Source organism: Adiantum capillus-veneris, chromosome 30, assembly GCF_014529385.1.
Source record: "Adiantum capillus-veneris isolate H3 chromosome 30, ASM1452938v2, whole genome shotgun sequence".
Lineage (NCBI taxonomy): Eukaryota > Viridiplantae > Streptophyta > Polypodiopsida > Polypodiales > Pteridaceae > Adiantum > Adiantum capillus-veneris.
The window spans coordinates 70,778,672-70,791,715 of record NC_140960.1 but is presented as its reverse complement, the minus strand read 5'-3'; the positions used below and the strand labels follow the sequence as shown (position 1 = coordinate 70,791,715).

General features: G+C 40.1%; 1 protein-coding gene across 1 annotated transcript; it reads right to left on the bottom strand.

Moving 5' to 3' along the window:
- Window positions 1-249: 249 nt before the first annotated feature.
- Window positions 250-1,222, bottom strand: LOC147418163 (uncharacterized). Its single transcript, XM_086506864.1, has one exon. The coding sequence runs from the start codon at window positions 791-793 to the stop codon at window positions 314-316; it is 480 nt and encodes a 159-aa protein (XP_086362990.1). The 5' UTR covers window positions 794-1,222; the 3' UTR covers window positions 250-313.
- Window positions 1,223-13,044: the final 11,822 nt, after the last annotated feature.

The following is a 13,044-nucleotide window of genomic DNA, read 5'->3' as shown; positions in this document are numbered from 1 at the left end:
TTGAAAGCGCATGGGTAGATGAAAACATCACTTTGTGATAGTGTTAATCTAGATTTTGATTTGCTACTAATCTACTTTTTGTCGTATCTCTCTCTACTCTCCTTATTACAAGATCCTTTTTTTTCAAAAATCACCAATAGGTGAGTAGAAAATATATTGCATAAAACAAAAAATTACACAATCCCCTTATGCACAGACCATACCATGTGGACCGACCATAGCCAGCTCATCAGAAACAACCAAACCATGTCACCGAATAGCTCACTAGATATCATTAAATCATAACCTAGGCACGAGCATGGGAGGCCAAACCTCACATAAAATTAATACCACAAAAAGCTCCTTGAATGGTTTTTATAGGTGTTAGACCCCCTTCCACAGGACCATAATCCTCCCAAATAGAAGATGAAGCAAGCCCAAACCCAAAATAAAGAGATAGAAGCTGAGAGATACTAGATAGAGGTAAAGTCTCATCAAGGGCGGGGCTCGAGTCCCCATCACCTGAGGAGAATGACCATGCTGCCATCCAGGGGCCGATGCTTCCACCAAAAAACACCTTGACCTCCTGAGCATACCCTCCACAACACCAAAATAGAACCAAAACAACGAACCAAAGAAGACAGAGGACCATGCAGCACCTCTCTGTGTCAACCAAGAAAGCCAAACCACCACCATGTGACAAACTCCAACGATGAGCCAAGAACCATCCACCACCCAAAGCAAGGGAGCCCATGATTTCCATAGAAAAGAAGCGTGTTGCCACCACCAATCTCTTCACCCGTTGGCCCCGCATCCTCAGTCATAGCAACAACATCAATAACAGATCCGTCGAACCACACCTGCAAACCCATAAGGCAAGGCAAGCAAGGTTTGCCTCCCATTGGGGAGGACGCGCTAGCGCCAAGCCCGCAAAGCCGAAAATCATCTCTGCTAGAGAGAACAAGCCAAGAGGGGCATAGTCTAGCCAGGAATCCCTTCGTGGGACAAACCCCTGGACCTTCGACCACCAAGGGACGCTCCCCCTGTTAGCTCGGCCGTTAGTGCGAATCGGAAGAGCCTCAAGTTGAGCACACTGCAATCGGCCCCCAGACAAACTCACCAAGAGGGTGGCCCAACCTAGCGCAGATCGTTGGGGCTAGCAACAATAGGGGACGCAGCTAGGGTTCTCTCGCTAGGGTTCTCTCCCTCTACTTTCTCCCTGTTACAAGATCCTTTTTGGTTCTACATTTCTTATACATAATTAATGGAGACAAAGATTGTATTCTTTAAACACTTCAAGTGGCCACAAACAAACTAATGATTTCTTCTCTCATCTTGGCACTTTTCATGCATACACGTGGTTGTATGCTGAACCGTGTACTCTTTAAGGTATAACATTGTGCTTTTGTGGAGATTCTTCTTTTGGGTTCAAGGGGAAAAGAGAGTGGAGGTTGCTTTTGCCATTTAGAAAGAAAACAAATAAAGAGGAACAATGGTTTTAGAAGAGGAAGAAATAGTGCTGGAAGCCATATTTGTAGCCCCTACTATCTCCTTTTTGGAGTTAATATATATAACACTCACAATTTGTGAGTTTCACAAAAAAAGACAAATATCTTCAAAATGGTAAAAACTTTTTTTTTGGAAGGTGGGGGCACACGGAGGGGGGGTGTCGATTGTGACCAACGATAGATGGCCCAAAGCTTTGTAGATAAAGACGTATGATACTACATGGTTGTATAAGGGAGAATGGTATTAGACACGATAGGATGTAGATTTTTTTTAATATCAAATGTGTCATAGGAAACAACAAGCCCGACATGGTGGGATAGCTAGAGAAAAACTTTGTATGAGAAAGCATTGGCCACCGGTTTGATCTGTCAATTTTCAAGGGAGTTTTGGTTCTAAGTCGTTAGAAAATCTTCAAAGGCTGAAATGGAGGGAGGAGAGACATATGATGTCTAGGGAAGCAATGTGGATGGTTAGGAGTGTTTAGCTTTCACTGATAGTTCACAAAGGACCAGTAGGTAGCCAATATGTTGGTCTAATTTTGCAAGCAGGTCAAAGTAGAGGGTATCTCATGAGATACCTTGCAAAAACTAAAGTAAAAGGAAAGGAGAGAGGATACATGTCAGTAGCTCCTTCAGAGGTTGCGATTTTCTTTTTTCTAGGTATCACGCAGGCATTGTGTTGTGCAATTGTGCCACAGGTGGACACGGCATTGTCGCAATCGATCGATGAGACCTGCAGAGGCGAGGGACTTAGGGGGAAGCAGAGGCGAGGGTGAAATTGGAAGGCAAGGAGATGTTGGGCGGGGGGTTGTGAGTGTGTGCAAGTACATACACATGTTTGTGTTGACACCTGTGCAGTCATAGCATGCCGAGAAAGAGAAATGGGGAGCAAGCTGTGTGAGGATGAGTGACAGACACATCATCTAGTGGCGCTTTCTGTCTCTCTCTTGCATAGATTCGTTGTGTGTTGAGCTAGGTGGGAGGGGATGGTGGGAGCGAGCTTGCACAGAGGAAGACAGAGAGCAAAGGTCAATGGCGGGAGCAGCTAGGGTAAGGACGACTGCACCGCAGGAACATCGGCAAATAGGTCAAGCTTCACTTTGACGTAGCTACGAAAAGGAATCTGATAAACTAATTAATTAATGAAACCATCGTAGACCCGTATATGACCATTAGGTCTCTCCAATTTCAAAAAAATAAAAATTCTTTCAAAACATATTAAGTGTATAAGTAAGGGATGAGTTTAGGAAATGAAAAGATTCACAAAGGAATGTTAGGTCTCCCCAATCTTTAGAAAAATAAAAATTCTTTCAAAACATATGAAGTGTATAAGGAAAGGTTGAGTTCAGGAAATGAAAAGAGAGATTAAAGTGGAAAGTCAAGAGCTGGAAAGTAAAAAGGCAATTTTGTGTCCATATAAGCTATTTCTATTCTCTTTTATTTTCTCTTTAAAAAGTGTCCTCTCTCTCTCTCTCTCTCTCTCTCTCTCTCGGAATGTTGTATCCGTCTTTCTCAACTAATACTATTGCAAATCTATGTGTTTCGTCATTGCTCGTTGTTGTGTTATAGATTAATACATCATTTTTGTTGTTGTTAAAAAAACCTTTGAAATAACATTTGAATTTCTAAAATATTTTAATTTTTTTGAAGCCATTAAGAAAACGTTTTTTCTTACTTGCACCAAATCTTAGAATGTATATACATACATTTATGTATATATACATATGTTGATGAATACCTTGATAAAAGTTTTGTGGCATGGTTGAAAATGAAAGATATCCAGTGTAAGATTAGGGTGTATTAGTGAGAGTAACACTCATGGTGTGTGTGTGCGCGCACACGTGCATGCACATAATACCTTTAATTTTTTCTATAGGGTACGTCTACTTGCACCAAATCTTAGAACATGTTATATATATGAATATACATACATTTATATATGTATACATTTGTTGATGAATACCTTGATAAAAGTTTTGTAGCATGGTTGAAAATGAAGAATACCCAATGTAAGATTAGGGTGGATTATTAGTGAGAGTAGCACTCATGCACAGGCACATGCACACACACATGCACGCACATGCACAGACACATGCACACACATACACACACACATATACACATATACACACACATGCACGCACATGCACACATATTCCATGTGTTTTTTTTGGGATGCATGAAGTACAATTAGAATGCTCATGGCATCTCAACTATATCTAGTGCACTTTGGATTGGAGGGGGATGTGGAGGCCAAGGCACAAAAAAAAGGGGAGAGAGGCCCATGCCACAATGATGAGCAATAAGAATCTTGTGAAGCTATAATTTGGTTTTGAGCATTAGTGTATTATCTTCAAAGAATTTTTTTTATCCTAGCATGTAATTTTTTACCCACTTCTAAGCACATACAAATCTTGAAGGGGAATGTACTCTCAATTGTAAAAGGAAGGAATATAAATGTAACATCAAACGAAAGTAAACCATAAATTGAACCCCGCTTTAGAAAGAAAATTTAGTGTGAGCCTTCTTTGTAGATAGATTTGTTGGCGGGTTGGTGGGGGTGGTTGCCTGATAGCCGATGTAATTATAGGCCCTGGATGATGTCATGACTCAACAAGAGCATGACAAGACCTCGTAATTTTTTGGGCTGTTCAATATAATTCACTCACAATTGTGAGTTTTGCTATTAAAAAAAGAAAAGAGATAGATTTGTTGGACTCTAACATTGATGTACGTCATGGTGCAAACACGGGAAGGGAATTGATAGTAGATAAAAGTTCCCCACACACCAGAGGATTTTTCACAAGAGGATTTTTTGCACGAGAAGGTAATGTGAGTGATTAGTCCCACAAGATTGGAGGATACTGATTTTATTTTATTTTGGGAAAACTCACAATTGTGAGTGATTGTATTAGAATGCCACTGAGAAATCGACCTCAAGCTCATCCCGTCGAGCCGTGTTGTGTAAAGGCTTTTGGTAATAGAAGGAGAATCCTACTACACCCCAATTATTAGAAGGATAGAGAAGTAACTCAAAATAGTTACCTCCCTTCTTTTAATGTTCAAAACTTCCTTTGTTTTGGAAGTCCCATGCGAGTCATCATCACCTTGTTTGGTGACTTACTTCAAGGAGACAAACAAAAGAGGGACTCCCAAGGGAATAAAATATCTAATGGTTGAATGATCCCATTTTTAATGGCTTGCGAGGCGTGCGAAATTGTTTGGATGAGCGTGCAAAAGTAGAGAACATGATTGATTGTGAGGTGTGGGGGCAGCCATGACTAGTGCCTATTTGGTGGGTTCTCCGAGCTTGGAATTTTTCATATTGGAGGATAGAAGGCATCATTCCAATCTTCATTTTTCTTTGTTATTCCATATCACCTCATAAGCTCACGTTGAGAATTGTTTCTTTATCGTTCCATGTCACCTCGTAAATTCATGTTGATCATTATGTTACTGTACAGTCTGTAAAAGGACCCCATTGTCATCCCAAATGAGTGTGCAATCCTTTGCCATTAGAGGCTAGCGGTTGGGTGAGGCTTGCCTTCACATATTACAATTTCTTGCATACACGCCATGTGTGTATGCAAGTTAAGAGGGGCATGTGTGTGTGTCAGTGTTATGTGCTTTTGCACCAGCACTACATCCAACACTACATCCAAGTGAAGTGAAGAGGCATGCATGTGTGTTACGATGCTTTTATGCAAGCACTACATCCAACATGAGTACAATTGTGGTTCCCCCATCCTCTATATGTATATGTATGTGTGTGAGAGAGTATTAGCAATACAATGAGAGAGAGAGAGAGAGAGAGAATCATCTTGTTCCTCATGTTTTTCTTGTGTTGTGAGCGCTTTCTTGGGTCTCAAGTCATTGTTTTGATATGCTTTTCTAAATTTAACAAAAATGCATTTCAAGTGATTGAAAAAATATAGAGAGAGACATCAAAGCTAGTGTGTGTGTGTGTGTGTGTGTGTGTGTGTGAGAGAGAGAGAGAGAGAGAGAGAGAGAGAGAGAGAGTGCCACACATTCACAGGTAATGAGCTAGAAGCACCTTTTTCTTTCAGGTGCACCTTGCATGCACGCGAGAGAGAGAGAGAGAGAGAGAGAGCCACACATTCACAGGTAATGAGCTAGAAGCACCTTTTTCTTTCAGGTGCACCTTGCATGCACGCGAGAGAGAGAGAGAGAGAGAGAGAGAGAGAGAGAGAGAGAGAGAGGAAACAACCATGGTTCTACATCACCCATTCACATGAACTAAGTCAATGGTTACATCAAGCATAGTAATCAATCACTTTATGAGATAGCTATGCCTCATGCAGGGTCGATACATGTGTACTAGTTAATGTCATTGTATAACTATGCCCATTTTTTACATAGTTGCGATATTTATATCTTTTTAGAGCAATTCTCTTGAAGAGCTATCTGCATTAAAAAAAACTAAATTAGTCCAAGCTTTTACAAGGATCCACAACGCATAAAGACAACAAACCACCACCTCATGCAGTACATCTGTCGTGAGGGACATAACACGCTAGAAAGTACAAATCCCAGCTTTTTATAGGGAAGCCTAAGCAGCAGAAGAATAGAAAGCACAAGATAAAAAAGCATACAAGTAGCTTGTAGCACTATGATAACAACCTCATGAGCATCAACAAATGCATGAGCATAGCTATATCTTACAAATAATTTATGTCCTCGTGTTGAAGAAAAAATAATTAAAAGTATATAAGGATGAATTGTGTATGTATGTGTGTGTGTGTGTGTGTGTGTGTGTGTGTGTGTGTGTGTGTGTGTGTGTGTGTGTGTGTGTGAGAGAGAGAGAGAGAGAGAGAGAGAGAGAGAGAGAGAGAGAGATGCATGCTTGATCACCAACCCTTCACTTCAAACCTTTGTGTTTTAATGCATAGTTAGTACATTGTGGATTGCACTCAACTCATCTTTTTTTTCCCAAACTCACAATAGTAAGTGTATGTAAATATTACGAAACCAAAAAAGATCCATTGAAAGCCATGCTTCTTATCGAGCCATGGCATCATCTAGCAGCCAAGCATACATAAACTGATACATCAACTAATTAAGGGTGCCACCCTAAAGTTGCACCACATCATATTGAAGGGGATTTGGATTTGGATTTGGTTGTGCACTCAACTCATCTTACTTTCAAAATCTAACTTAGATGCTTAGCTTCAACCTACTATCTCTTCAAAACGCTGAAGAGAATTAAAAACAAAACAATAAAGGCAACACTAAAGGTCATTTTACGAGAGAATTGTGATTTCATTATGGAATTATTTGACTGGATTTAGTGAATACTTTGACTTCTATACAATGAATTTGGACAATTTCACTAATATTCATAACTCTCTTAATAGTAATTCTTTGACTCTCTTCAAGCCCTTGATGCAAAGATTGGAGGGGATGGAAGGATTTTGAGCCTTTTGTTTGTGTCAACAACAAAATTATACAACTTACTCAATTGATAGGATTCAGGCTTGTAGTCCTAGAGCTACACTTCAGATTTCTTGACGTATTCCTACAATTGCTCATTTTGCATTTAGAAATTTTGTGTTGTTCCTTTATGGCCATTTTCATAAATCATTTGATTGCATTCTTCCATGTGGCCATTTTAAGAAGCTCAATTAGTGAGTGATTAGTCCTTGAAAAGGAAGGGGCCTTTACACACCATTAGTATCACTCACAAATATTTTTTTGTAAAGTAAATATCAAATATTTCATCCTTTTCAATCATGCATTTGCAAACTTTGTATTATTGGTGTTTGATAACTAGAGGATGGCCTCTGTAGGGATTCAATCACTTGGTATGTCTTATGATTAAGCCAAATTTGTCTGAAAGATTGAGCTTTAGGATCAAGAGTAGTTCTTTGCCCAAATGTGCATGAAAGAGACATGTATGTAAGATAGATCCCAAACTTACATATGTTCCTTCAAGCACTCCTGAAAAAAAATTCCAAACAATTGGGAACAATCATTATATAAACAAAGTGCCAAGCAACTCAGTTGATAACTCGCATACAATTATTGTATGCTCACAAGTGAGCATACAATTATCGTATGCTCACTTGTGTTTTAGGATGGGAGCTTGATTTCCTTGATACACAAATCATGTGTAAGGGATGCTAAATGTGTGCAATGGCCCCTTCTTAAACTAGGATTAATCCTTCACTAGTTCTACTTCTCAAAGCTTTACAACTGAATCAATAGTTTCACCTTTTTGAAAATTGACAGTGATCACATTATGCATATCAAATTTTTCTCATCCATAATTTTTTTTTTCTCCTGCTCTTTAATTTGTATAATTTTTTTGGCAATATTCCAAGTTGATTAGTTTTGTTAGGACACAAATGGACCTTTATTCATCCCATACATAAGAATGTATTTCCTTGTTTTTTTAAAATACCAATACTCTCTGGAAGAGAGAGAGTTCTGTAATTTTGTTATTGTGATTAATACAATTCACTCACAAATTGTGAGTTTTGAAAAAAAAAACAATCACAAAAATATTATAAATGGTGTTTTCAATACAAAAGTATTTTCAATACACGACTCAAGGATGCACTTCTAAGCATCATAAATGTTAGTTTTAATCCATTATTATTTTTTGCTAATGTGAATCTCCAAGGCGTAATGTCAAAGCAAAAGTGGCTTACGATTAGTGCTCTTTGACATTGCAAGGTCTTGAGATCAATTGTGGCTTGATATTGCATGGTGAGTTTTTCATTTCAAGTGCACCCCTCGGAGAGAATCTAGCAAATATTTCGTATAATGTAATAGAACATTAGAAGTAGCAACATGTTGTGTTTTTTGGGCTTTGTCATTTTGAGGGTGCATCTCTATCTCTAGATCCAAGTCCCTCTCTAGATCATCCTCACTCACCTCCATTATCATCACCTCTAGTTCAATCGTAATATCGCTCCGTCCATACACAAAATTTTCAAGCAATCAACAGGTGTAGCAGCACTCCGTCCATATTTAAAGCAAATTGGCTATGCTCACCTCGTATGAAATTAAAACACACTATGAGTTTACATTTGTGTGCACATATATAAACCAACACACACACACACACACACACACACACACACACATGCCCTTGAAGGATTTTACACAACACTAATTGACCCTATATATACTAACCCATGAAGCACACACATATATTCACATGGAGAGAGAGAGAGAGAGAGAGAGAGAGAGGGGGGGGGGGGGGGGGAAGCAATATAGAGAGCAAGAGAAGTAGAAAAGAGACATGCAATGCTTTGTTGATGGTCCCATGGCCCTCCTTTCCATGTTTTTACCTTGTCAACAAATTTCTAATTATGTTACCTACTAAAAATTCCTTGAGCAACCCTAACTCTCTATGATATCCTTATATCTTGTAATAAGTCTATTTTTCTTTGAGCACCACGTCTTCTGTTGAGGGGATGTGCCCATTGACTAGACTGCCATGTGTACCTATTTTGGAAAATTCTCTCACCATTTACCCTCAAGTGAAGGGGGAATGTAAGGTGATCTTATCCTCTGAAACTTGTTGGACTTAAGTGATAATGTTCAATGATATGATAGCAACGTGGTTGGGCCCATGTGCAAAGATGAGAGCTCATGACAAACTATTGGCACCATTGTAGGCTCACATGAAGATTGATGGCAACACAAGTGAGCTGGTGCGTAAATGTGCCATAGCAGTATACTCACTTGAATGGGTGTGGGACGGGTGTCTAGCCTCACTCCTACCTTATTGCAGATGTAGCGAGAACCATGATTAAATTGTCAATCCATGGGACGAAGCTGACTTGACTAGTGCATAGAGACTACAAGATGTTGTCAATCTCTTGGAAAACAACAAACAACTCACATCTAACTCAAGCTACACTCAAGTGACTGAAATCACCAAAAGCCAATCGCTCATCGGCAAATAAATCACATCCGTTACAACATCCAAATGACATTCAAAAGTTATGAAACTTCTAGGATGTGTTTATAAGACCTAAGCACACATGCCTATGGTCTCAAATCTCAGTTTAGGTAAAGTGCAAAAATCACGATTATTAATAGCACTGGATTTTTGACCTACTTGTTTTTGACCCAAAATGCATCTAAATGCTTATCAATGATGCCCCAATACCCCACCTATGATTAATTTTTTATTTTGAAGTGTAAATTCCTACTTATGATGAAATTAGACCGCGGGTCGGCGACGCCAAAGGCTACAAAACATCGTGAAATGCTTACGTCAATGCGTAGAGCTCTTACCTACGATTGCAATGCAACAGAGGTGAGTGCAATGTGACAATCGGGGAGGGAGTAGGAAGTACAAGAAAGAGAGAAATGAGCGCCGTTAGCTCACACTGTCTATTTCATTATCCAAAACTTAATTGATAAATTACAAAAAATGGCTTTATACCTTAGCCAAGGTGTTTGGTGGTCAAAACTAATATTCTAGGAGCTCTAACTAAAGATAGGTTGATACAATCTGGAAGCTTGTAGCCCCAGCTCATCAATTACAAAGTTTATCCAGAAATTAAGAGTTACAATATTCCCGATTCGTCAAAATAATAAATGTTTTGACAATGAGAACTCCAAAAAAAGGTATCCGAGTTAGCTTGTTGCTAACATTCCCCCCTCCTCGCCTCTATCGTTTCTTGAAATGGCTTTATGGGCTGAAATAATCTTCGGGTTGATGGTGGCTGGCGAGGCGGTCTTTAAGTGAATGTAAAGCTTTCTCATATCTAATCTTTCTTTCTTTGTCTGGAACTTGCAAAAATTCCATAGTAACTCTGTTCTTGAGCTCGGTGGCAAAGTAGCCTATGAATCTGGACGTTAGGTTGCTGATCACTGGCTCAAAAATCTTCGTTTGCCAAGTGAAGAACCCTGTGCAGAATGCTTCCTCAAACGCCAACATATTATGAGATTGCAAGAACATGCCGCGGGCATAGAAGCCATAAAGGACTTCTTCAAAAGGTTGGCTACTTAGGTCATGGCATAGATCTTTATTTCCCTCAAGGAAGGACATCCACAATGCTCCTACTTGCTCTGGCTCGTTAAAGGCTTCAATGAATGTGAGCAGCATTTGGAAAATTTTGTAGAGCATAGCACATGAGAAATCAGGGAGACTTTTGAAGAATGTCATGGTGCCCGTTAGGGTTTTCATCATGTATTCCTCTATCGGCGTTCCCTTTTCTGGAGCTCGAAATCTTGGATAGTTCAGCCATGTAGGCTGCTTCTTTGTCATTGCCTCATGTGCTTGCCACGTCCTTACTCTTGGTACATGACAAAAAGTTGGTTCTTTTTGAAGTGCCGCAGGTGCTCTTGTGAACAGAATCAAGTATCTAGGATTCTCGTTCAGCCAACTCTTTCACCACTTGGGGTGGGCTTCATCTGCGCCTATTGCTTGCATGTCTTTATATAGTCGTTTCTTAACTTGTAGCAGCTCTACCTTGATCAAGGGGTATGGCAATGATTTTTGATGTCATTGTGCATTGATTTGGTTGGGAGTGAGTTGAGTAGCTATGACAGAATGGAGAACTCTCAACTCCCAATCCATCGCTGCTTTCCATTCCTCATCCGTCTCTTGAGCAACCTGCTTCTTAAGTGCATCTTCTTCAGCTTCTGATAGTCGGACCATCGACACTTTATTGTCTTTTGTTATTGGTATCTAAAAGTCTTATTCTCCACCTAGCCCTTTTGTCGGCGTTGTTTCCATCTCAGTGAAAGAGACTAAGGAATTTCAATGTGGGGTTGTGATGAAGTACCTGTCTCCTCTTGCGTCTCTTGCTGTCCGTCTCGTAGTAGCTGATTAACTCTCTTGAGCTCTTCTATCTCCTTGAGTAGCTTCTCCTCTCTTAATGCAAGGTCTCTTTGTTGTGACTACTCTAGCTTTAGCTCTAGCTCAAGATATTTATTCTTCTTTTCTAGTGCTTTGTACACTTTGTCTGTACCTTTGATCGAGGCAACTATGATATTTTCTCTTATCTGTCGCAAGAAGGTTTCCTGATCATTGATCCTTTGCTCTAAGTATTGTAATGAAGCATTCACTACATTGAGCTACACTTGGATCTTTTGAACTGACAGAGTTGTAGTTGAGAGTTTGTCGATGACCTCTGTTAGTTGTTCGTCTTTTGTCTTGCAAGTAACTTCGTGAGAAGTTCACCTAGTTCTTCCATTTTCTTTTGTTTCTTTTCTTTGGCCAGATGGTATTGTTCAGCTTCAGCTTTCAATTCTTGGATTTGTTTCTACAGATCAATGATGACATTCAATTTTTCCTCTAGCTCTACTTGGAGAGCGTCTATCACCATCTCCAACTCTCTAGCCCTAGCACTGCTACTAAGTGCTGTTGATCGCATTTTCTCTATCATTTCTTGCATTTGTTTGGCATATTTGTGTACTTGGAGAATTACTTCATCATTTGTTTGCCAGTCTTTAGGTTTTGTGAGATGCCTAGATGTTTCAACAGTCTTTGTGTGTGGCTCCTTGGGTGGGACTATGGTAGTTACTGGTTGTGGCGGAGCTTCTACCTCTGTTTGTGGTTGTGTGGTTGCCTCTGTTGCTTTGTCTTCTTGAGGCTTCATGGATGCCTCGGCCATTTCCTGATGGGTGGCTGTAGATGGTGTGGCCTCTGTTTCTTGTGCCTTTGGTTCCTCAAAACTTGTTGCCTTCTGTGATTTAGGACTTACTGCCCTTCTGGTTCTGGCTCTTTTGCTTTCGCTTGCCCAAAAGTAGTCGCTACATGTTGTTCAAATCCTGCTGCTTTAGGCTCTTTTTCTTTAGTTTGCTCGCCCCCAATGGATCTAGCTGTTGGCGATGGTGGAGGGCTTGGCATGGGGTGGTCTTGTTGTTCCATAGAAGGTGATGATGTTCTTGGAGACATCTTTTCTTGATCATGCTAGGCTTCACTTTGTTGGGTCGCTTCACCTTGTCTCTACTGCTCCGTCGCATCTTCCTTTACTTTTCTTTCAGCTTCTTGAGCTTCTTTTAGCTTTAATGCTTTTGCTTCCAGAAATTTTGTGGGGTCCTCTATATCTTTCCTTGCAGGGTGATTTGTTCTAGGTCCTTTTACCTCTTTAGGTACCCACAATTCCGGGTCCTCTCTTGCAGCTTGGCGGCTTCTTTCATAGGTGTGCTTCTCCCTTTCAAATATCGCCCTTTTCTTTTGAGGCTCCTCTTGATGTGCAACCACTACTTTTCTTTTCATCTCTTCAATTTGGGCTCTTCATTCCTCGTTATCTGAGCTTTCACTGCTATGTGCTTCGGGAGAGCTCTCGGCAGATTCTTCATCAGATTTGTAAACTCTTTTTGTGGACCTTTTGGCTCGAGGGGATGGCTGTGCAGACACAATCCGTGTGTTTTGATCTGGGGAAGGTGGAAAATTGTTTTCCATGCCGATAGCATGGTATGCTATTCTTGTGAGTACCTCAGGTGCTCCAAGATAGGTTATTGTTCCCTCTTTCTTGGTACCCTTCAACGTGGATAACACATATTGTGCGTGATCAATGGTTGCATAGTTGTCGACTTTAACACTTGTGTGAAGGTAGTTGCAACT

Bases quoted from the DNA above. Each gene is read 5' to 3' on its own strand.
- LOC147418163 (XM_086506864.1), bottom strand. From the start codon at position 793: ATGCGGGGCCAACGGGTGAAGAGATTGGTGGTGGCAACACGCTTCTTT.